This window comes from Protopterus annectens, chromosome 12.part0 (genome assembly GCF_019279795.1).
Source record: "Protopterus annectens isolate FY-2018-M chromosome 12.part0, PAN1.0, whole genome shotgun sequence".
NCBI lineage: Eukaryota > Metazoa > Chordata > Ceratodontiformes > Protopteridae > Protopterus > Protopterus annectens.
In genome coordinates, this window is record NC_056746.1 from 1,193,945,113 (window position 1) to 1,193,972,173 (window position 27,061).

General features: G+C 37.9%; 1 protein-coding gene across 1 annotated transcript in view; it reads left to right on the plus strand.

Moving 5' to 3' along the window:
- The window catches only part of SLC12A5 (solute carrier family 12 member 5), a 1,753,644-nt gene that overhangs the window by 884,395 nt on the left and 842,188 nt on the right, over positions 1-27,061 (plus strand). The window contains exon 8 of the mRNA XM_044090243.1: positions 24,354-24,565. Within this exon, the coding sequence (XP_043946178.1) occupies positions 24,354-24,565 (212 nt within the window). The remainder of the gene's footprint in view (positions 1-24,353; positions 24,566-27,061) is intronic.

A 27,061-nucleotide genomic window follows, 5' to 3' on the forward strand; every position in this document is an offset into this window, starting at 1 on the left:
GGTAGAACAGCCCGGATCAATAAGACAGGTAGGACAGCTGTGTTTGAAAGAGATGAATGGAGAACAATCTAGAAGTGAAAAGTAGAGCAAAAATATGTGTACAGAATGATGAGCAGCAGGAGTCCGTTCATTATCAGGTAGGCTAAAAGGGATTTCTGTACCTTACAATGATGACACGCTGCAACCAGGCCAGGTTTTCTGTGGAAGAGCATCCACAGCTTCATAGGTAAAAGTAATGCAGTTATAAGCAGTTAGTAAGGTCATTCATCTTGTATCATACACCAAGCTCTTAAACTGCACTTCTCAATGGTCATCAACTCTCTCACTAAAGATATGTCTAAGCATATGATCACACTGCTTAGAGATTTAGCACCAAATAGGAAACCACTCACACTAAAATCTACTAATGTTTTGGTTGTACATAGACTACTATCGCTGACAACTATCCCGATTTCCTAAAACAGATCACAGACTACATTGCCATAACAGTCACTGTGCTTATGAACAGAAACAGAAACAGATGCCTTATCCTTGACATTTGGAAACTATTAAAACAGTACCACATTTTAAAGGCAGAGAGATCAATAAAGTTAAGAATTATCAAGTCTTATCATCAAAACCCTTCTCAGAACTCCTTGAAAAAACATTGTATACCCAACTAATACATTCCCTCCTTAACAATAATTAATTATCTGTCTCACTGCAAATATTGGGGTGGTTGTCCATTCCCATCATGGTATTAGAAACCCAAAATATTTGGAGAAATTAGTGATTTTTTATTTTTTTTTTAATTTCTCCAAGTCTTTTGGGTTTCTAATACCATAATTGGAATCATGGAACCTATTTCTAAGTCAAAGTATGATTAAAGTTCATGAAATTAGTATTGTTTCAATCTTTGATGTCAGCCAAAAGTGTTCTTCGCAACACCAGCAATGTGCCCAGTAATGACTCCTGCAATTTGTATGGAGTTACATGTATCAGTAACATTTCTAAATACGATTGTAGATTCTTTTTTATAAGACACGTTGTGGCAACTCCTAACCAGGAAAAGCCGAAAGACATTAGCTCCTACTAGTATTGGAACTGTCTGGGTAACTTTCTTCCACATTGCTCTCAGTTCTGCCTGCAAATCCTGATATTTAATGACTTTGTGCCTCTCTGTATGCAAGACACTGTAGTCACTGGGTGAAGTAATTTCAATAATCAGTGCTATTTTTGTCTTCATTTCATGGAGCACTATATCTGTTTTTTTTCACATCTATCTTTTGCACTGTTGGTAATTGGTTATTTCATGTGATGTAAACTTTATCATTATCTATGATGCTTTGTGGCTTGTTTTCAGTGTTTTTCAGCTTCTCCAATATAGTATTTGTACAATTCCCGGTGCAACAGTCTTGCCACATTATTATGCCTTTCAGTATACAGTCCTTCTGCCATTAGTATGTCACAGCCAGCAACAAGGTGTGCAACTGTTTCCAGCTCTGTTTTACAAAACCTACATTTGTCTGTTTCTCCTACATGTTCAAAGGACTTTGTACACCAATGTCTATGTATCCCACTATCTTGTGCCGTCAATATTAACCTCTCATTCTTTGGTTTGAATTCACCTCTCCTTAACCATGCCTGCATTCGATCCTGATCAACATGACGTTTTTCTAGGAGTGTTCTACACTTGCAACTAAATTTATGCATTTTCCACATTTCTTGCCTTCTCACCTGATCCTTCACTTTATATTCTTTCTTTTGTTTTTTTTTTATTTTTGGCACATTTAGTTGCTGCCTGATTTTGATCTAATTCTGGTTTGATTTCCATTCCCGTTTGACGCTGATATGCTTCTGCTAGACCAAGAAGGGAAGTCATCTTAGATTTATTCTCCTCATGTTTCAAAACTTTCACTATGTTTGGGTCTTGTGAGTTCAGAAGATATGTATGCAGTCCCACAATTGCAGATCTATATGTGTAATCAATTTCAAGGAGGCCCATATCTCCTTCGGAACAGAGAATATAACATCTTTGTATGCAGTGAGTTTTATAAATCATTCAATGAGCTTGAAGCGTCCTAAGTTAAGACAGAAAGAGCAAACTGGTTTATAGCTTGAACTTTGTTCCTAGATGTCAATGCTGTTTTCAGGAATAATTTAAGTCTTCTAAAATATTCCTTACAAAGTTTTATTCACATTTGTTCATGTTTTATTGTTGATCCTTCATCAATTCCCAAATATTTATACACTCCCTATTGCTCAACTTCTTCTATATCACATTCTTGTCCCAAACTGATGTTTTCTTGGAGCTGCAACATTCCTGTTTTAAAGGTTGCTTTTGCACATTTATCAAGACCAAATTATATTCTTATATCATCTGAAAAAATTGTGACTACTTTGAGTTGTGCTTTCAGTTCCTCTTCTGATGAGCTATATAGTTATAAATCATTGACAAAGAGAAGATGAGAAGTCTTTACACATTTTTGCTTTCTGGGAGCCAAATTATAGCCATGACCTAATCTGTTAAGCAGACAGCTTACTGGGTTAAGGGCAAGGCAAAAGAGCAGTGGTGACAGAGTCACCCTGGAATATCCTCCTTTGGATGTTTATCCCGGAAATAATAATGTGTCCTTTATCATGGCTTAACTGCAAAATGGTTTGCCACTGTTTCGTGGTCACCCTGATATAGTTTATCAGTGTAGGGTGTATTTTACACATTTTTAAACACTCTTATCCATGAATGTGGGATACTGTCAAATGCTTTTTTGTAGTCTGTCTATGCCATACTTAGATTTCTCCCCTTTTTACAGTTTTCCACTATGATTTTATATAACAACAAATTAGCCTTTGTTCCATATGACTTTCTTTTATTACCATTTTATTCCCTCTTCTATACTCTTCTAACAGTGACACTTCTTGTCTTAATTTCTTTATAGCTTTCTCTATTTGATACTTACATAATGGCATTCAATTTTTTGCTGTCTTTTCCCTTATTAACCTATGTTCTTGTGGTAGGACTTTATCTGTTATTAATTTGGCTGCACAGTAATGTATCCTATTTACTTCAGTTATATCACATGGATCTCTATGGACAGTCCTAATTACTGTGTTCATGTATTTTGCCAAACTTCTAACTTTGTGTGTTTCATTGACTTTCTGCAGTCTACTTTTTTCATTGATTTCAGTATGTCTATCCATCTCTATTAACTCAAGCAACTCTTCTCTTAGATCATTTTCTGACACATTCTTTGTTTACCATTTCTTTCAGTTATTCTGTAGAAAGTTCCAGACCTTCTTCCTGTGCCACGTTGTCTTCAGTTTTACCTTGTGTCAACCGTTGCTCTTTCATATGGGAACTCACTGGCTTATCACTCCATGGCATTGACTGTGTCAGAGTTGCTACAGTTCCCTGTTCTTTTCCTTGCTGTATAGCTGCAACTGAACTGTTGGAGTGGTTTCCTGTAGGAGGCTCCAAAGTATCTTCATGTGTCAACTGATTAAATGCTTCCTGCTCCACTGGTTACTCCTTAATTTGGGTCCATTGCTCTATCCTGTTGTTTTGTTATTTTAGTTAAATTTTCTACACTAAATCCTTCACTTTGCAGGTAATCCATAACTTCAGTTTCTATTTTTTTAACTTCTCCATTACTAATCCTCTTTTCTACTATTTCCTCTGTTTTCTTATTTTTTAATTTGTAAAATTTTCCATATCTGGATAACTTTGCCTGTATTTCTCTTCAGATATCTTTGGTGCTGCTCTTTTTGCATTGATCAGTTTTGCTTTCTCCTTTGCATAAATATTGCACTCTATTAAATATTTTTTCCTTTCCCATGTCTATATTTCTTCTTCAGATGTCTCCTGCTCCTCTTGTTTCTCCTTACTTTGGGGAAGTAGTTGTTCAGCCATGCTGTGATATGACCTGTGTTAGACTTTCTATACTGAATCCTTCACTTCGCAAATATTCCATAACTTTAGCTTCTTTTTTTAACTTCTGCTTGACTAATCTTCTGTTTTACATTTTTTCTTTGTGATCTTATTTTCTATTGTGAAATTTTCCATATCTGGATGCTTTTGCGTGTATTTCTCTTTGAATATCTTTGGCCTGCCTGTTTTGTATTGCTTAATATGGCTTTCTCCTTTGCACAAATAATGCATCATATCAGATTTCTCTTTCTTTCTTATGTCTATATTTCTTTTTTATACCCTTCAAAAATCTCTAAATTTTGTTCTTCAAATTTTCGCACTTCCTCAGTTGCTTCGTTTTCCAAATGGCACAATGTTTCTTGGTCTATATAGTTTTTTTCACTTATCAGTTGTATTAATGAATGCAAATTTTTATTTGAAGCTTCTGACAGTATTTCTTGTGGAAGCATTTTTCTTTCCTCTCTCTTAATCTTTTCTTATATCTTTTGTCTGGAAATTCTGGTCTTTTTGCATAATAGTAACAATACATAATTTCTTTCTTATCCTCAATAGTCTACTCTGTCATCTGTATTGCTCTTTTTTGGCCAATCAGTTTTTGTGAATTTTGTGGACTGTTACTTCCTGCTACAATAGGGGGATGTCTGCCCTCTGGGCCTGGCCTAGCACCATTGCAGGAATATTTCCATGGCTTGATGATTGTACACTGTCATTTTTTCCAGTACTGGTACCAGTGCACCTACCAGGATTGAGCACTTTTTTATCCTGGGACTTGTGCACCCAGCTGTCTTCTTTATAATTTTAACCTACTACTGTCCATGATGCATCTATATTAACCAATCGAATCTTTAGGTTAGCAAATACCTAAATGTCAAACTGGTAATATCGAAAAATTAAAATAGTGAACAGCCGATTTAATGTAGGAAATGAATTCCTTCAGCTGCAAAAAAAAAATTTTTTTAATCAAAATGAAGTGAGGGGCTATGCCCCACAAACCCCAGATGTGGGGGGCTGACCCCCCACACCCCATAAAATAAATATAGCAACTCTGAGATCACTGGACAGTGGGGAAAGGAACAAAGTTTGTATAATGGCCAAAGGAATTCTTTCCCTGCGTTAAATCATCCATTAGCAGCTTTTTGCTTTCACTATTATCAGATCGGCATTTTGGTATTCGTACTTCCAATGTATTCAACATTCAGTGAGTGGAACACTCATTCACTTTGTTGATGAACAACAAATTTGACAAAGTGAATGATACCCATTTATATATATATATATATATATATATATATATATATATATATATAGTTATATATATGTATATATACACACACACACACACACACACACACACACACACACACACACACACACACACACACACACACACACACACACACATGCACATGCGTGCACACACACTCACACACACACACACACACACACACACACACACATATACACATGCACGCACACACACTCACACACATACATACACACACACACACACACACACACACACACACACACACACACACACACACACACACACACAAAATAATATCATATATTGTAACTTCATCACTGTGTTACAATAATTAAACAAGTCATCTCCAAATCAATATGTAGATGAAACTGTATTGGTTAGATCAATCATCTTCAACAGCTTCAGAAAGCCATTTGATGATCTTTGCTCTCCCCAAGATATAAAGCACAGGGAGAAGATAAGAAGGTCCTTTTCAGAAGGAAAGAGGTCTTTCCTTACTCAATTACTAGTCTGGGCAAGTTATCTGTTCATTAAAACTCACTAATTTTTCAAATCTCAGGTCAGTTTCTACTAGAAAACTTTGCCTGTATTAAATCATTTTACTTGACTCTGCACATAGTTAATCACTGGAAATATACATTTGTATCTTGTAACCTTTTCCAGTTAACAAGTAACACAGTTAAGTAATGCCAAACTTCTAAGATTTTGTTTTTCTGAACTGATAAAAGAAGGGCTAAGCTACAAAAGAAACTGTGCCTCCTTCACTCACACTTTAAACATTTTATTCATTCCTTTGTTAACTTAATAAATATAAGAAAGCCAAAGATTATTTTTAGAGTTAACTCAAGGAGAAAACTCCATAATCTAAAATTATGGACAGTTTAATATGTCCAGTTAGCTTAATAAGTTAAGTACTTAGGAGGTGGGAGGGAACCAAACTATACTGAGGAAACCAGCTAGACACTTAAAAGAACATGCAACCTTCACACATACAGCCATCAGTGGCCAGTAGCAAGCACTAGACCCTAAATCAATGGGGCAGAAGTTACAGCAAGTATGTTATCATGCCACATTGATTGGCACTGTATCTTGGTTATTAAACAGTTAAGTCTAGGTGGTACAAGTTGTTAAAAGCAAACACCCCACTGTGAAGTATTTTAAAAACAAAGGAACAATATCAAGCAAGCAACCACAGTGATTATAAGATGCCTGGCTATATGCACCTTAGTGCTTACCTCCCAAACTGAGCATGGCTGCACATGAGAAATCTGGAGTAAATTTTAGTCTATCCATGCAATTGTTAAAACTAGCCCTTATGATTGCATAGTAAACTAGTTTCTCTGTTTGATCTATAGTGATGATTTTTTCTTTAGTCTTGGAATAATTTGAATAAGAAGCCTATCCATCCAGCAAATTTTCTTTGACTGTTGTTGTAGATTTAGGTCCTTAGTGTTGGTGTTTGTAGAGCCACTGGCTTTGCAAAAAATAGGAAGTCAGATAGGACTTTGTCTTTAATGTCTAGAAAAGTAAAATAAAGGTCACAGCAGAAGTGTTAGCATGCTAATAAGGAGTGTCAGGCTGATCTGTTGGGATTCTTGAAGGATTTAATGCCTTTAATTTTTTTGGCTAGAAATCTTTGGGGTCTTTCTAGTTGAGCAATATACCTCACTTAATGAAGTACAACAGCAAGCATTTGATTCATTGATGGGTCCAATAAGAGAAAACTGTTGTGATAGGAAGATGTCAGTTGGTCTTGAAGATTTAGCCATGGAAAATAATTGGACCAAATAGAAAGATTTCCTGACAACGATGGAATCATGATGACACAATGACAGAGTCATCCACATAAGTACACAAGTCTCTTACAATCACGTTTGCCTGAAGACAGCTACCATTTGTAAAATATGATGTGAGAGCAGCTTTGTTGCTGAATACTGCTACATTGCACTGTAAGAACAGAGGACCCACTAGTAGGCAAGTAATCAGGAGGACCAGACTTAAAAGTTCATGTCTCCTTTTTCAGTACATAATAGTGCTCACCTCCCAAATCAAGCAGGGGTGTGCATAACAGTCATGGTGTTAATTTGTGTCTAACCATCTCAACACTAGCCTTAAAGATAGTTACAGTAATATTTTCTTTTGCCTGCGCTGGTAAACCTATTCCATAGGGTGGGAATAGTTTTGGTTAGGAACCCATCTTGTTAGTGAGTCTTGTTTATCTGTTGGTATAGATTTAGGTCCTTAGCAAAACTGTATCTAGGGTGGGGCGAAGGCAGTAACTGCCCCAGGTGCAAAGTGATGGGGGGAGCAATCAGTCAATCCCCATCACTCTTTAAAGCATACTGGCTTTTAAAAGCCAGTATTGCATTTGATGTCAAACCTGACAGTTGTAACACAACTTGGTGTGTGCGGTCTAAACTGTAAAAACTGCTTGATGTACTGTAGCAAGCAGTTTTCTGCAGTTTAAAAGTAAAAACAAATTCTTTAACTGAAATCTAAGCGCTGTAGCACTCTGTGTTGGGTATAAACTGTAGCAACTACTTGATACATTTTTATCAAACAGTTTGCCACAGTTTAAAGGACAAAAAATGTGTTTTTTTAATGTAAAAGCTGAGTACCATAGAGCTTTGTGCAGGGTATAAACTGTAGCAACTACTTACTATGTCTGTAGCAAGAAGTTGGCAACATTTTAAAAGACAACATTTTTTTATTGGAAAACCTGGGCACCATCGCAATTGTGCAGTTTATAAATTGTAGCAACAGTTTAAAAGAAATAAATATTTATTTTTATTTTTTTTACTTACTTAAATAAAAAGGAAGGAGGTTCAGGAGCAGGGTCAGAAATGGGACCTGATTGGCTGGGTCAGAACGGAGTCATGTCATATAGCTGGCTACCTAGCTAAGTCACTTGAATAGCTTGTGTGGGTTACAGATTTGGTACTGTCTGCAGGAAGCCAGGCAATTGGCATCCTGCAGAAGTTATTTTTTTGTTTTTTTAATTTTTCTTTTTTTTTCTTTTTCTTTCTTTTTTATTGCTAAGGGGGTAGGGTGGTAGCTTATGGTTCCAGCACATGGCGCTTGTTGAGCCATCTACACTTCTGGCCTTAGTGTGGGCATCTGTAGAGTCACTGGCTTTGAACAGAAACAAGATATCAAATAGGACTGGATTTTTCATGGCTCAGAAAATGAGACACAAGACACAAGAGCAGCTTGTAAGTTACAAGTCATGGAACTACTCAGCTGCGTAAATCACCACAGCCAGCCATGTTAATTAGCATGTCCAAAATTTGTATTCACTCATGACTTTCAATAGGTGAGATCACATTTGAAGTAAGTGCTTTAGAGTTTAGCAGAAAAATAGTGTTGATGTGAGTGTGTGTGTGTGTGTGTGTGTGTGTGTGTGTGTGTGTGTGTGTGTATGCGCATGCACTAGTCTGCTTGTGTGTGTGTGTATGTATGCATGTGCACGTGCATGTGTGTGTGTGTGTGTGTGTGTGTGTGTTTGTGTTTCTGCATGTTTGAGGGTATGCACATGAATGAGTGGTCTCAGGGGTGCATGTGTGTGTGTGTGTGTGTGTGTGTGTGTGTGTGTGTGTGTGTGTGTATGTATGCACACGGGTCTACTTCATATGACCTAAATTTAGTTTGAATGAAATTCATTTGACTGAGACTAAAACACTGAAAGTTCAAAAGACTAAAAACTCATTTGACTGAAACTCATAACACTGACACATTAAAGTAAAAGGTATATGCCCTTTTCCCCACTGTAGTGCGATCCTGGAGTTAGTATATATAGTTGGGTGGGTGGGGGGCACAGCCGCCCACATTAGGGGTGTAGGGGGTGCGGCTCCCCACATACTTTATACATTTTAAACCATACACATGGATATTTAGGATCTACTTCACCCTGTTGAAGGCCGACAATATAGAAGCTGATAAATTGCTTAATAACATAACTTTATTGGAACATAAAAGACATAAAAAACATAAGGCAGCATTCCCGCTCACCCCTTGAATACAGTTAGCAAATGAAACAACAACAAAACTGGATCAAACATCAATCAAGTCAACATACAGGCAGCATCCCCGCACACCCATATATACAATAAGTAAAGACAAGGCAGCATACCCGCTCACCTTGGATAAACAACAAAGGCAGCATCCCCACTAACCTTAATTCCTTACAACTACCAATTTTCTATCCACCATTCTGTAGAGGGGGAACAGAAGAGGGTCAGGCCTGACCCTCTTCTCTGCCCAACAAACCTCAAACCAAAATCAAATGGGTTGGGCAGGAAGGGTAAAAAGACCACACCAAAATGCGCTTATTCACTCTGAATTTCCTTTCAAAAACCCTTCAAGCCACACCCCTAACACTACCTCACTTCCCTTCAAATCCCAACTCACTTAACTCTTTCCTAACCCTTCTCAGTCACCCAAATAACCTAGTACAGCTACCACCCAGCACCCTCCATCCCACATTAAGCAAGCCCATGACAAATTAGTCTGTGCCAAACTTCACTTGTCATGGTCCTAATAAATACACAAACACCCACGGATGTTTGAAGACCTTTATTGTGATAAATTGCTTAATAACATAACTTTATTGGAACATAAAAGACATAAAAAAACATAAGGGCAGCATTCCTGCTCACCTCTTGAATACAGTTAGCTAATGAAACAACAACAAAACTGTATCAAACATCAGTCAAATCAACATACAGGCAGCGTCTCCGCTCACCCATATATACAATAACTAAGACAAGGCAGCCTACCCACTCACCTTGGATAAACAACAAAGGCAGCATCCCCACTCACCTTAATTCCTCACAACTACCAATTTTCCATCCACCAACCTGTAGAGGGGGAACAGAAAAGGGTCAGGCCTGACCCTCTTCTCCACCCACCAGCCCTTAAAGGGCTGTCCCCCCTCAAACAATACCTTTATTCACAAGATCCTCAACCATCAAACCCAAATTAAGGCTAAATAAATCCAAACCAAAATTGTTGAGGTGAACACTGTCTGGTCTGTACCACACTGCATCCTTACTGTCAAACTCTGCTTGCCGGACCGTATGTACCCCAATTTTTCCCAAATATTTTGCCAACTTAAAAATTGACATATCTGCGAGCTTTCTCCATGGCGGCAAAATTCCGTGCCCCTTTCCATACCAACCAAGGAATAATCTCAGATCAGATAAAAACCATCCCCGGATACATCCTCCGCAATGCTAAAATGTCCTCAAGACCTTAACAAACCAATTGCCTCTTTGGTACCCTGCCTAAGTCATTGCCACCTGACTGAATTACTAACACCTGAGGCAACCCCCACTTAACCTGAAACCCATTAAATTCTTGCAATATTTGACTCCACCTGAGCCCTCTAACACCATGCCAAATGATATTTAAGCCAAAATGATCCAAACCCAGATTTATGCTATTGGGTGTAACCTACACACGCCTAGCAGCCCAGAATATGAATGAATGGCCCAAAATGATGATCAGTCTCTGATCTAAGAGAAGAGAGAAAAAAACATTTTAAAAACAAAGCCTCTACAAAATACTTAATATAATTCAAAAAGGCATTGGATGTCCACCAACCCACCCATTTGATTACCTCCACTGACTTACCTTCCTTAGCCAGATCAGATGCCTTACCCATACGAAAAGAATGTGAAGAAAACTTATCCCCTTGCAAACCCACACTCCAAAGTGCCCTTCTCATAACCATATTCAATTGCTCGCCTGTCAATGCTTTACCACTCACTGCTGAGAATAACAACCCTTGAATTCTACCCTTCCGTGCCCCTTCCCCAAACTACTGGAAATCTCCAAGCTACCCCCACCTTCTCTAAAACAATGGGTGGCTCAAGCCCCTCCTGAACTGTCTTTGAAGAATGCAATCTAATATAAATACATCCTCCCATACCAACGAACCCAATAACTCCGACACACGAAATGCACTGCAGTACATCCAAACACTAACTGCACACCACAACACATACTCATCCAAACAACCACACACTTTACCCAAACCATTTAACAACATTCTTAAAATACTTTTTGTAACTAGCCATCTCCTATTGATGCTGTTCCCTTCAACTCTAGCCCACCCTTTTAACACTCTACTCACCACCCAAGACCTAGTGAAATCCTCTAATCCAACCAACCGAGTATACGCAGCAATGGCTGCTAAGGCCACCCTCACGGTTTGCACTGCCCTTCCCTGCCCCTTCAACATGGCTAGATGACATAATAGCATATTCTCAGACCACATGCAGTCCTCATCAGATAACTGCCACAAATATTTGTCAAATTCAAGCAATGCTCTACCATAGGCTCGTCTTGTAGATGCCACCCATGATTGTTGCACCAACCTGCCAATAACTATTGCCCAATCTGCCAAATACTGGGTGGGACAACTGATGGATGCAAAGCCACTTCCGGAGCTACCTGGTGGAACCTGTGGAACTGAAAATGAGACAAACTATCAGCTATCTCATTTGAAACTCCCAGTACATGCAACCCTGTAAAAGAAAAGTTAATCAGCAAGCTATGCAATGCCAATTTCCTAAGAATAAATAACAAGCAAGGTGCTTTAGCCATTTTTATCTGTAGCACTCTTACCACCGCAGAATTATCTGAATGGAATACCACCCTCCACCCCTTCAAATGATCCTGCCATGCCATCAAAGCTGCCCAGATTGGCATCAACTCCAAAAAGGCAACATCCCGTTTCAACTCCTCTGACCAATGCTCCGGCCATGGAACAGCAAACCATTGACCTGCAAAGTAAGCACCCATTCCCGACCCCCCCCTAGCTGCATCAGTAAACAACTGCAGTTCTACTTGTGTAACCCAATCCAACTGCCAAAATAAAATCCCATTAAACTGTTGTAAAAATTCCATCCACAAATCTAAATCCTCTCATGCCAACTTACTGACCCATACTCTGTGGTACTACTCTTATGTCCTTTCAAAAAAATGCCACAGACCAACAAAACATCTGCCTAGGATGCACCTCCCTGCACGTGAAGTTCAACAAACCCAACAATTCCATAATATCCTTCACCCAAATAATTTTGTCCTGCAGCCTAACCATCTTACCTTGAGGCAAACAAAACAAACCCTGCTCTGCATCTACCTTCAACCCCAAAAATTCCAATGCCCTCGCCGGGCCCTCCAATTTATGCTTAGCCAAAGGTACCCCCAAGGCCTCACACATCCCCACAAACTCTTACATAGTTACCTGCTCCCCTTGCCTACCTTCCCCACCAATAAAAAAATCATCTAAGTAGTGTACGGCTTGCTGATCCTCCACCATCTGCTGCCATATCCATTGCAACACTGAGCTAAACTTCTCGAAAGTAGCACACACCATTGCACATCCCATAGGCATGGCAGTGTCAAAATAAAAGTTGTCCCCTACCACCATGCCTAATAACGGCCAATCCTCATCCCACACAGGTAGCAAATGAAAAGCTGACTCAATATCTACTTTAACTAACCAAGGGTCCTTGAAACTCCTAATGACCCGAACTGCATCATCCAAAAATGAATATGTTACTCTAGCCTCTTCACTGGGAATGAAATCATTCACTGACTCACCCACAGGGCATGATAAATGATGAATTAAGCTAAATTCAACCTGCTTTTTCTTTGGAACCAAACCTAATGGTGACACCCTAAAGTTAGGGAAAGGAGAGTAACAAAAAGAACCTAACACCCTCCCAGCCTGACACTCTTTGTCAGTCATCTCTTGCAAATCACCTCCCTCCCCTTGACAGACCTCAAATTTCTCCCCACCCTTCTGCCCTCCACCAGTGCAGACTTAATTGAAAACCCTTTGGAAAAAACTTCTATTAACTCCCCTACTACCACCGGCAGTGGATAATTCATCAATAAGTCCTTCAATACATTCACCCCAAAACTCCCTCTACCTCCTCGAAAGGACCCACCCTTTGGCCCCAAAAATTAGCCCAACCACACCCACCTAGCAACACTGAAAGGGAACTATTCCAACCTCTTACACACCCAACCTGACCCCCACCCCCTCCACATTGTGTAAATGCATCCACCCTATACACTTTGAGCAAGTATGAGCAAATCTACAACCCACCCAGGAACACCTACCAGCATTAAAAGCCCAACATATCCTTGCACCACCCTCAGATGGCTGAGATAAGCTGCTACCCCCTCCACTGGTATCCATCATGGTGAACAGCCAAATGTCCAGATGTCTGACCTCCCAACTCATAGATTTATCTACTGCTTTACGCTTGCAAAACTTTTGGTCATACCATAACCATGCAATAACCGGGCTTCAACCTCTTCTCTTCCCTAATAGTTAAAAATAAGCCAAAAGAGGAAGAGCCAGTGGTGTCCCTTTCCAAACACACTGCGATATAATAAAAGAAACCTAGGACCCAATTATCCCATGTCTTAGCCCGAAATCTCCCTACCCTTTTGCGACCTATCACAGCCAATGTAGCCAAAAGGTCCTTCCCATTAGCCATCTCTGCTTCCGTCAACCACTGAACCCCATCTGTATCAATCAATTCAAAAATATCGATGAACTCCCCTTTCCAAATCTTCTCCTTTACTAACAGAGATATGTGTGGGGTCAATAAAATGGGAGCCCCTTCTTGTCACAGGCCTTGTGATGTCAATCAATCCCCCGGCCATAATCCAAAATCAGACCCTACCTCATGGATATCCGGCCCCAACTCCTAATCTAACAAGGACAGGCTATCCTCAAAAACTCCTCCACACTTGGCTAAAGCCTCAAAGCCACTACCCAGTAGCCCCCTATGGACACCCTCACTGCCCCTTCCTCACCCCCTGCACCTGCTCTAGCCTCCTCACCCCCTAAGCTTGATGAATTATTACCTGCAGCTGATACAGGGGGCATCATCACCTCTGTAGCCTTCTCCACCAATGCTGTCTGCTTGGCTTTCCTCACCCTGGATGCCCGGGTTGTAGTCATCTGCCACTTCTAATGAGTGGTCACACCCTGCGTGCTAGTTGTTGGTACCTCAGCAGGAATGGCATTGAACAAATCTTCCGCCTATGCTACAATACTGGCCCATCTCTGTCTCAAAGCCTCCGCCATAATCACCTAGAAAGAAACAAAGAAGTTAATGACAATAATAAACTTGGCACAATAAAGTTAATCTCAATAACTACCTATTCTCCCACAAACCCATTTGCACTCCAGCCATACACACTGTAGTCACCATCACCATAGGTCCCTCTGAAATCCCAGAAAAGAAAAAAAAAACCTTGCCTCATCATCATGCCTTTGTCTTAATGTTAATCCTATCTAAATCACCACACATACCTCCCCTGTCTAAGCATGCATCAGCAACAAGCAAAATTGTCTTTGTTCTCTCTCTCTTCTTTTTATATATACATATATATATATATATATATATATATATATATATATATATATATATATACAGAAAAATGGCAATCAAGGATTGCCCTCACTACCACGCATGCATGGAAAGCCGCACAGCTCGACAAGCCCAGGAAAGCAGAGCATCTCTGCTCTGCCCACTCAGCACTAGACCACCAGGAAACCATACAAGGAACAAGAACCAGGCTCTGCAATCACCACACACCACCACACGACCAAACTAGATCACCAGGGAGAAAAATCAAACAGCCATCCCACACAACAAACCGCTAGACCACCAGGGAGGCAAACCAACCAAACAGCTGTCCCACACAAGCACCATACACTAGATCACCAGGGAAGAAATCAAACAGCCATACCACACAACAAAACCACTAGACCACCAGGAAACAAATGACCAAACAGCCATCCCACGCAAGCACCATACTCCAGCACTAGACCACTGGGGAATGAACAAAACCAACATCCATACAACCCTCTTACTCTATCCCCACTCAAACACCGCACAAACACACTACACCACCACGGAACAACACGGCCATGTTACTCACCACTGCATGCCAACACTAGACCCCATGTACAAAGGCTAGGGGGTTAACTGCTTGAAAAGCAAATTGCTTTAAACAGCCATCCCCTTTACTTATTAATTTCTTTCTTTCTTTCTTTCTTTTTTTTTTTAAATGTCCATAGAGCACCGCACCGGCACCATTGTGCATGCATATCCAGCCGTTAATGGTCAGAAACCAGCCCACAAATTACCACAAAACCTCTTCTATGGACCGCACAGCACTAGACCACCAGGGAAAGCTAAACAGTTACAAGAAACTTAATGGCGCAGCACTAGACCACCAGGGAAAGCTAAACAGTAACACAAAACTTAACAGCACAACACGAGACCACCGGAAAAAGTAATATTATACATACTGCTACTTATAAATGGCACAGCACTAGACCACAGGGAAAGTTAGTTAAACAACATAAATCTTCTTATGGACACCGCAGCACTAGCCACCAGGGAAAGTTAATAATTAAACAATAAACCACACTAGCCCACCAGGGAAAGTTAATACTTAAACCAAAACTCTTCCTAAGGATGGTGCAGCACTAGACCCCCAGGGAAAGTTAATAAATGCAAACAGCCATCCCACACACAAAACCTTCCTAATAACCCATCCAGCAAATTAAAATACCCATTTTTGCCCAGAAGCTGATGCCACTACAGCCTCAATTAACTGGAAAACAAGCCCCACACCAGGAACAGACCTAACACTACATATAACCTTCTTATATATCCTTTATAAGGGAAAAAAAGGAATCCTTAAAAACCCAACAAAGCTGTACTCACCTCACTACTTATAACTACCCAAGGGCTACCTTACTCACAACCTCAGGTCATCTGAGACATGATCCTGCCTCAACGACAAGTCCACACCAAATGTGCTTATTCACTCTGGATTTCCTTTAAAAAAAAACCTTCAAGGCACACCCCTAACACTACCTCACTTCCTTTCAAATCCCAACTCACTTAACCCTTTCCTAACCCTTCTTAGCCACCCAAATAACCTAGCACAGCTACCACCCAGCACCCCCATCCCACATTAAGGAGTCCTGTGACAAATTTGTCTATGCCAGACTTCACTTCTGGCTTTAGCAGTCTTGTCTTTCTGTAGATACTTGACTTCTGCACCGCAGCTCTTGCCAAGTTTAGGTCTTACTCTGCATTGTCCCAGTTACTGCTAAGGTATGAGAAGAGTCACCTTAATGTCCAAGGGTACTTTGATGAGTAACATTAGGGTCTCCAATCCTCCTTCATCCATCTCTGGTATAAGTCTGGCTGGCAGATATAATATTTTTTTCTTGACTGCATTTAAAACCAAACTGGAAATTATTCAAATATCCAAACTGACATGCATGTATTTTTGTAGTAATATCTGCAAAGCACAAAACAGCAGTGTTATGTCCTTAAAATAACATTTGCAGCTTTAACAATTACAAACCAATAGCATTTCTTGTTGTCCTGACTTTATTTACATTTTTCTGCATAAAATAAACATATGCTGCTAATAAACTCTTATAAGTCTGTAAGCAAACTGATAATGTACTGTAGTGAAGTAGACTTATGTTACTAATAAATAAATTCTTGCAAGTCTGTAACTGAACTGATAATATACTACAGTGAAATGGAAAGGCTGTAACTTCATTATTAAATCAAATGGAAATATCAGTGGCATTATTTTCCCTGTCATAACCTCAAATGAAACTAAAGTAATAATCTGACACTGTATTAATATTTCAATTTTTTTGCATTTCTCTGCCTTTGTAAAATTAATCAACTGTATAATTTTTTCCATTTACTCTGTGACCCTCAGGTCATAATTTACAAAAGAATGTCTTCAATGTGCATGTCTCTGCCCACTGCCTTAAACGTAGCTGTTCTTTTAGCTGATGTCATTTAACTCTTTCAGTTCTAGTGAATATTGCAGGGATTTATCATTACCATCTACAATTTTCTTGGATAAATAGTAAGCACAGTTACTGCATAAAACTGTCAACAATAATATTAAACTGATCTTTACCATACTTTTTTATGACATGCAGTACTGTCTTTAGTTCAGCTTGCTGAGCCAGCCTGCAATCTGACAACTCAGTTACATAAGTGCATGCCTCTGATGTGCTTGGTAAACTACAGTTTCTGCATGAAATATATCACTTCTTGAACCATTTGCATATACACATTTATTACTAGAATTGAACTGATCTGATTCTGGAATTTTATTTGTCTCCCCTTTACAAATATGTGAAGTTTCTTCATATTGTAAAATTATATTGCATTATTTTCCTAACATAAGATTTGAACCTGTGGCTTAAATGACACATAATATTTATGATGCACTTTTTTCTTGATTGGGATCTGAACTTTTGACTTAAAGTCAATTTTAAAATGCAACATTGACTTTAAATTCTGTAACTGCGGTGGTGGTGCTGCGGTAGCGTTGTCACCACACAGTAAGATGTTGTCCTGTTCGATTCTCAGCTAAAGTGTCTTCTGTGTGGAGACATGCGTGAATGGGTGTACCTTCATTAAAGGTTGTGCTTCAGGGTTGGCAACTCAGCACATAAAAATCTACTGATAATCATTAGTGGACCGGAGTTCCACTGTGGTGACCCCTAACTGGGAAAAGCCAAAAGACGCAACAACATTGACTTTAAATTCTACATTCTGTAAACTAGCAAAACATCATTTACTATCTGTAAATGCTCTTCTTTCTCTGTATGTATCAAGATATAATTCAATGGTTTTAAAAATGTCTGCTAAACAAAACAATAACACAAAAAATGTATTTGCCAGATCTACAACTGTAAACCTGACTGTTATTTCTGACATACGTATACACAACATGTGCTTCCAGAATGGTAAATAAATATACTAATTTTTTTAAGTTTACTACTAGCTTGAAACTGTTACCTTTTTTCTTACTGACCATAAAAGTGAATTGAAATTTCCTTTCCAGTCTGTCTTTGCTTTTCTGAGAATAAGAAACTGTTTCTGAAAATGTGATTACTTGACTTCCTACACTTCGGCTGAACTAGAATTTATTTTATCTTTAACCCATAAATATGTGTTGCTGTCTTAAAAGAGTCTTCAAATTATGTACATCTACTGCTCAAAAATTATTACAAGTCTCATCTGTATGCACTACTGTATATTCTATATAATTTTTATTTTCCATAAAATCTTGTTACTGAAGTCTAAAACAACATGCAACTCTGATAACATGTCCATACCTATTACAGTACTGTTACACTCAGAACTGCTCAGTGTTGTAACTTTTGACCCTTCAAATCCTGACATAGCTGCACTCATGACCTCTAGTAGAGGTTTACTTGTAACTGAAATCGATGTGTATGTATTAATCAGTACATTATTCCATAATTTTGATCAGTACATTATTCTATAATTTCTTCTCTGTAAACAATGAAATGTTGTCATTTCTCTCATCCTTAAGCAATGACAGATAAATGATATGATTTGATGCTGGACTGCTACACCCTTTATAGATAAGCTGAAAATCTTTTTATAGAACTAGCAACACTGACTTCGCTATGGTATGCATTTCTTCTTAATTTTTCCCTGAAGTCTGTGTATCATTTATGTTGGTGTTTACTTTATCAAACTGATCAAAATCTGCACTCTGATCCCTTTTAGAATATATTAGTCTGAACATCTGTACTTTAACATTATCCTGAGACATTGCAAATGCTTTCTTTGTGTCTTGTTGTAAACCTGCATGTTCTGCACTGACTGTCCACGTCTGTACCTGCAATACTGCTACTTAACTCTGTATTTTGAATTACATAGGCTGTAGCATTTTCACTGATTTCTGAAGACTGTAAACTAGAATTTGTTACAATATGTATGTCACTTAAGTCTGAAACCATATTGATATAAGAAGCTGAATCATACTGCAAATCATGAGAAAGTGTTGCTGTTACCACACTCATTACAGAGTGCTTTTGTAATTTAATGCTTTTGTGTCTAGAAAGGTTTAACATTCCTGAACTAATAACAATTAAATTTAACTCACCACTTCTGGAACAGTTTTTTAGACTGCTTTACAATTTTTTTTTAACTTTAAACCACACATTTACTGGTGCCTTTACTCTAGAAATACTGTTTGACATATTTATACAATTTACATTTGCTGATGTATTCAAACCTTTCTGAGATTTCCTGTCTGATTTAGCTAGAAAATGCATTGCAAGAAAAATGAATGCTCACATAAGAAAAGTTGAAGTTGTGTTGGGAAGGTGGCCGGGCATCTAACAGCTTTTTTAAACCCCCTCTTGTAAGGATTTCCTTGGCTCTGTGATGTCATACTGTAAAGATGAAAGTCTTTTGTCTGCTTTGAAGATGGTGAAGTTTTCTGATAAGTTGCAGTTAACCAGATAACATCCTTTACACTGGTATCTTGAAGAGTCTGAAGTTCTTTGAGGCTTTGCTGTAGATTTTCTGTAGTGGGAACACTGCTGCTCTTCAAAATGCATGTAGTCTTACTGCTGATAGACTTGCAAGGTTGCTATGGGGTTTTGGGACTTACTTTAACTGCAGATATTGCCCCCTCTGCCATCAATGGTGGCTCACCATTATAAGAATTAATAGGACTGTAGAATATTGAAATGAACTGGAAATAACTGGAAGAAATGAAAATGAGACTGGAATGAATGTCTTTGACTTTTAATTGCCCAGAACTGTGCTGAACAGATGTCAGTCTTTCCTTTATGAGCCAAAGCTTATTATACCTTTCAGAATAAAAGTCTGCATACACTGTAGTTTGTTTAAGAATGTTTTATTATGTACAGTGGCAGTAGATGTCAACAATATCTGAATCAAATCTTAATGTCCATAGCTTCTGCACTCATTATACAGTCCATAAATTCTGTACTCAGAATGTTATATCTGTAGCTTCTACACTCATATTCCTTTCCTCCTGAATAATATAATTAATATTCTTAGGATAAATAATAATAAGTACCACTAGCAAACAAAGGTACCTGCACAGTATGAAAAAGGAGCACATAAAATAGTAATGTTAATAAACCAACTGTGCAGGAATTGGATGGAATAAATGAAAGGCCCTTATTTAAAACTTCTATTTCAAATTTATTAAGGGGTCTATGGGATAGGTTCCAAACTAAGTCATCCTCTCCCACATTTTCTTTATAGTTGGTTCTTTCATATCCATCCCCGAGGCCTTTCTTTTCTGTCTCCCTCTGCTCATGGAGCGATTTCTCCCCCTGGCAGAGGTTTTGGCTATGGGGAAAGGATTATGAACCTCAGAACTAGCACTACTAACATCTAAAATAAGTAATGTCACTGAAACAGTCATTGATGTCAAACTATTTGTTAGAAATGTACAACTAAAAATATTATATGCAAATAATGAAACAAGGACAACAGGGGGATATTTTAAGAGACCTAGTACTTATGTACCTGTTTTACATCCCTTCTTGGATACGTTTAGTAAAATTGTTGAGAAGGATTTGTTTAAAACAAAAGATGTTACTCAAGTTAACATTAAGAAGCATAATTTAACACCAAGACAGTTTAAAGCATTGCAGGAGTTGAGGAATGACAGAAATATATCTATTAGACCGGCAGATAAAGGTGGCCCTATAGTTATAATGGATAGGGGAATATATAATGAGAGTATGTTTGAGATGTTGAATGACATAAACCATTATAAATTGATGCCTATAATTAAAGCTCAAGAGCACATTTAAAAGTACATAATGTTTTGGATCAGTTATATGAGAAAGAAATTATTGATTTAAATATGTATAACTTTTTATTTACTGACACACCAACTATTCCAGTGATCCAAGGGCTACCTAAAGTACATAAAGATTCATTTGCCCCCCCTATGAGACCAATTGTCTCAGGTCAAGGGTGGGTCACAGAACCTTTATCAGTGTTTATTGAGAAGATGCTGAGGCCTAGAGTGAGCACAAATGTTTTCATATTGCAAGATTCTAAACAGTTTCTATTAGACTTTTATGCTGAGATGATGAACTTACAGGATGTTGATTCAAATACTATGGTAACCATGGATGTTAATTCATTATTTACAAGTATACCTAATGAAGTAGGAATTAGTAGTATTGGAACTTACTTGGATAGACATTCTGATTTCCCAGTGCATCGTAGAGATTTTATTTGTTTATTTCTTCAATTGGTTTTGGAAAATAATGTTTTTTTGTTTGAAGAACGCTTGTACTTACAAAAGGATGGCGTGGCTATGGGCACTTCTTGTGCCAATAGCTACGCCAACCTAGTAATGGCATTGTGGGAAGAACAAAAACTTTTTCATTCTGAAATGTTTCAAAGGTTCATCTGTTTTTACAGACGATTTGTAGATGATTTATTTTTTCTTTGGAATGGTTCAGCTGAAGATTTAAATAGATTTCATGGAGAAATGAATTTGTCTACTTCATTTTTAAAATTTACCATGGTCAGCTCTAAGGACAATATAGCTTTCTTAGACGTGTCTATACAGCGTTTAGAAAATGGGAATTTTAATACTGGGGTGCATAGGAAAAATTGTTATAAAAATACATTGTTACATAGAAATAGTATGCACCCACAACATATTTTCACTGATATTATTAAAGGACAAGCCATTAGAGCTTCTAGATTGAACCCCCTACAGAGTAACTATGAGGCTGAGTTAAAAATTTTGAATGGAAGGCTGTTAGCACGTAATTATAAACATACAGAAGTCAAGGAATGTTTTTCGGAGGTGTACCAAGAAAGGGAAAGTAAAGCATGTCCTTATTTTTCAGATAGAGGTAGGAGTTTTTATATAGATCAGCACAAAGTAGAGAGTGAAAATAAAGGCAAGCAACAGAAAGTGGCTTTATTTTATACTCAAGATATAAAAATAATTAAATATGTGTTTAGTAGACACTGGGATATTTTAACTACTGATCCTGGTATTAAGGAGCTAGTGGGTGAACATCCTCAGTTTGTATATAAAAATAAACAGAATTTACATAGACTACTATGCTTCCCAAGTAACGTTAGAAAAAGTCAGGCAGGTTTTAATGGAACCACACAATGTGGTAAATGCAACTTTTGTGAATACATTAGTACTGATAATTTGTTTGTACATCCCCTTACTTCTAAGGTTTATACTTTTAATGTTACTGGGTCTCGTAATTCAGAACATCTAGTGTATTTGGCCACCTGCATGGAATGCAGTGTGTTCTATGTGGGTAAAACAGACAGAAAGTTAAAAAATAGAATAAGGGAACATGTTTATCAAATTAGAATTAAATCTGAGGTTAATGCACTCTCGAAACATGTTCTTAAGGAGGGGCCTACACATTCTTTTAAGTTTATGATCATGCAAACCAACATACCTAATCAAAGAGGGGGAGATGTATGTAATCGTACTGAACAAATAGAAACAGGCTGCATAATTAGATTACACGCACATAATCCCCCTGGACTCAATGAAAAAATTCCCTTAAAACCTACTTTAAAAGGGAGGGGTATTAAATATTAAATATTAATTATTAAATATTGAATAGATTTTTAGTACGTTTTTAACAATTCATATATATTTTTTAATATAAAGTTTATTATTGTATATTATTGTATAGTATATCTTAATTAATTCATATGTATGATATATGTTTTAAAAATATACATTGCTTTTAGAATTGTAGTAAGCATATGTAGTTTATTTGAAGAGTATTTCAGGCTTTTAAGGTACTTGAAATTTGAATATTCCTTTAAAAACTGAGGTTAAGCTAATTGATTTATTGTTTTATTGTCTAATTAAATGTAATAAGGAGGTGCTTATACGTATATATATATATATATATATATATATATACGAGCTTTGTGAATGGATTCATTATGGTTTGAAAAAGCTACATAGCGAAAGCGCTTACCACTTTTACTTGAGTGAATAAAAGCTATTGTTTACTACGCAATTGGATTTATTGGAAGGAACTGTTTGAAATAACTTGTGGTCTGAAAAGACATTTGAGTGAACACTTGAAGAATTTCTTAGTGCTTTTAAGTGCTTTTTAGTACTTTTAAGGGCTTCTCTTTGGCTTGTGTATTGTGCTCTATCAGAAGGACTTTGCCTGATATGGTTCGTACGAACGCCTGGGTGGATCCTGCACAGTTGGTTTATTAACATTACAATTAATATTCTTAAATGCTGGATATTTGACCTGACTGCTGCACTCACTCTTGTGTGTCTATACATCAGTTCTGTGGGCTGCACTGCAATGACTTTCTGCATATCAGTCCAAACAAACTAACAAATTAAATAAACGTGTCTGAAATATCTTCTAATAATACCAAGACCCTGTAAATTTCTACATACCTCTTTAACCTTGGCTCTCAAGTCTCATACCATCTAAACAAGATCTGTTTGTTCTCAATATATTCACTTCTGTTAGTACATTTTATTCTTATCAGTATTTTTAACTAAAGGTTATTTTCATTGAAAGTACATTCAGTGAAACTGCATACAAAATGTGAAGGCCTGCTTTAATATGGCTGCATTTCTAGACTTATACAAACAGAATATTGCATTTTTGTCTAACAAACTACATTTAAATGAAACTTGATCTTACGATGTGCTTGAGTGATGTGGTGAGGCGGGTGTGTGCTAGAGGTCTGGTCAGGGTGTGCCTGTCTATCTATCTGTTGAGGTGGAGTCTATAAGTTTGTCTGTCAAAATGTAGTAAATAGACATATTAATGAAGAACACCAGGGGTACAGTTAATGCACAATTCAAATTCAAATAGCTACAGGTATTTTAGTGATTGACTCTACAGCACTTAGAAAGGTACAGCATAGAGAAGACTGCTCAGCAGAGGCTGGTGGTCCAAGGACATCTGGGTATGTATGTTATCAGACTTTTCTATGGCAAGCATTGCCATGAAATTAAGACACCTTCCATCCAACATCAGCTACTCAGGTTTAAAGTGAAAAGGTGCACACTGACAAGAATTACAGGCTACATAAGCACACCTGGACTGTATAGTGGTCATTATAATTCTCTGCCTACTGATATAGTCATATGAATAAATGTAATATATATAAATTGGCTTTAGGTGACAAAAGGGTAACAGGAGACAAAAAGTTACAGAACTCATCATATCATCTGTGTATATCTGGGTTTATGATTTCCCCTCCCTAAACTGGTAAATCTAAGACTTTGTTTTTGTTTCTAAAGGGTGTGCCTCCTTGGCAATCGAGCTCTATCACGACTCAACTTTGATGTCTGCGCCAAGGTGATAACTAAGGGTAATGAAACAGTGACAACCAAACTGTGGAGTCTCTTCTGTTCCTCAAGCTTTCTAAATGCCACCTGTGATGAATTCTTTGAAAAGAATAACTTGACTGAAATTCAAGGCATCCCTGGACTTGCCAGTGGAATCATCAATGGTAGGTGATGGCTCACTTGCATTTAGAATTCTTTACTTAACTAGGTGCAATGCAATTTAAATCTAGTATACTTTAGATTTTTTTTGTCTGCTTAACTGCTCAGTTAACTTACAGAATTATGGAAGCTAAAGGTGTCCTAAAATTTAAACTCCACCTTTTTCTGTCTTTCACACTTATCACAATACAAAGCGCAACATTTCTACTGGAGATCATTACCTATGACAAAAAGGAGAAAACAGAACTCTGGCATCAATCACTTTATTGTCTTTCATTTTACTAGTATAAGCAAACCAGTAGTCTTCAGGGAAGACCTGTGTTAATCCTTTCCACAGTGAGGCATGCCATTTGATGTTATCCCATCTGTTTTTCAAGTTTTATTAGTCTGTATGATGTCAGAAGCTTTGAGTACACTGAAAGTGTGGTGAATAATGTATTTCATTCCTATACAGTGACTGAGATTAATCCAAAAACAGAGGAGTTTGGTGCCCAAAGCTACCAATGTACCATACTTGACCCAAGAGTAACAAGGCAGTCCTGAAACTACATGGGAATCAGTTAGAAAGTGATAGATTGTAGCAATACCAAAAAGCAGATGAAGTAAAGACTGTAAAATCACCCTGAGATTTAAATTAACATTATCTGTTGACATTCTGTGTTATTCAAATCATGTGACTTTATCAGGTGCTTAGTAGGCTTTAGAATGACAACATTTCACATGTTTGCAGTGGTCTGTGTAACCTGGCATAACATTGCATTTTTCATTCACAGTGAGTATTAAGTTATTCATGTTCCCCTAGTATTTTCAGATATATGCAGAAAGTTTACAGTACGTTTATCCATTACTTTCTACTAGCATCAAATCAATCACATGTAAGGATCATTTTTATTAATAAACTTTTATGTCAAAGTGAATGGTAAACTAAGCAAAGAAAAATAAAACCTGTGGCAATCAATAAAATCAAACTGATGCATTTCATTGCCACTTTCCTCAAACCTAAGAGCATTCTCTCTCTTTCTCTAAAGTGCAAAAAATACCTGTTCACAATGAAGAATCTATTAGTATATCAGCTCTGAGGCTCAGTAATAGCAGAGCAGGAACCATTGTTCCAGTTTTATATGCATCTCAAATGACACTTGTGTGTTCTGAGATGCACCAGCTGAATATCAAGCAAAATGTATCACTCCTTAACTGTGTTTGTTGTATCAAATGCTTCTGGTGTGAGACCACTAAAGGCAGTTGCTTGGGAATCACTTGTCCCATCACAATACATCAAACCACATCTGTGCTGCTCAAAACAATGACACAAATTAAAAGCGTTTTGTTACAGGGAGTAACCTGGTGCACCCATACCAGAAATGTATATATTCCAAGTCCATTAATAGAACGTGCTGGAGGGACAGATTCATCACCCAGAGACTCCCTATGCTGTGGAACAAAATCCCGGTACATGTGAGGCAGAGCACCTCGCTGGCCTTGTTCAAGAGGAATCTTGACCAATGGATGGGAGATATACCCCAGGGATTACTTCAGTGTCACTGCTTGACAGAGGAGAGCAAAATAATAGGCATAGTTTTATTCAAACTAAAGGGGTGGCGAAAGCCACATAACTATGGGCTAGGCTTATAAATGCCCTTGGGCAGATAGCCTAGTATGAACCTATGAACCTATGAACCTATTAATCATACAACATTGTAAAAAGAAGAAAATCCCTAAAACAGCAGACCACAATCTTAAGTAATCCTCGTTTTCCCTCAATTAACAGCAAGCAAGAGATTTCCTAGGAACTGGGATTTAAGGAGAGACAGTCTGCTGTGATAAATAGTTGTATCGGCCTCTTCTCAGCAGGCAGTATGGAAAGGAAAGGGTTGCCATCCATCATGTTGTGCATCGGGGAGTCCTGATTTCAAGTGGTTTGTCCTCTGTCCTGTTGTAACCATGAGCAAGTCAGGAAATGTCCTGATTTGGAATCTACACAAAGAACTAAATATGGATTCATCTGCTAAAATGGTTTGGACTTTTCAAATCTCACACTGTTGAGTCATAAACCTAGCAGCCACATGTGTATTACTGATGTTCAAATTGAACAGTAATTTTAGCTGTTTCCATAAAGCTAATTTAGAGTTTCAGCTATGTGATAACCCAGTACAGTACTGTTAAACAAAAAGCATTCTACCTTCAAAAAACAGCATTTAACTATTGACTAAGCATTTGCTCAACGCATACAGCACTGAGTGTTTCGTGAACAGCAGCCCACCCAGTATGGCCTGTAGTCCCATCCCTAAAATAAGTAATCTTGTTAGCAGTAATGAGGCTATCACTTCTCAACCACTTCAATCAGCAACACTTTGTAGTTTGGATCAGTGGACAATTGCCATATCTCTTCCTTCCAAGAATTATCTTATATTTCATTCTTCAGTGTAAACAGATATCCTTTCTACAAACATATTCACTCAGCTGGAACAGTAGTTATAAGGAAATGTGATATTTTCACCTCT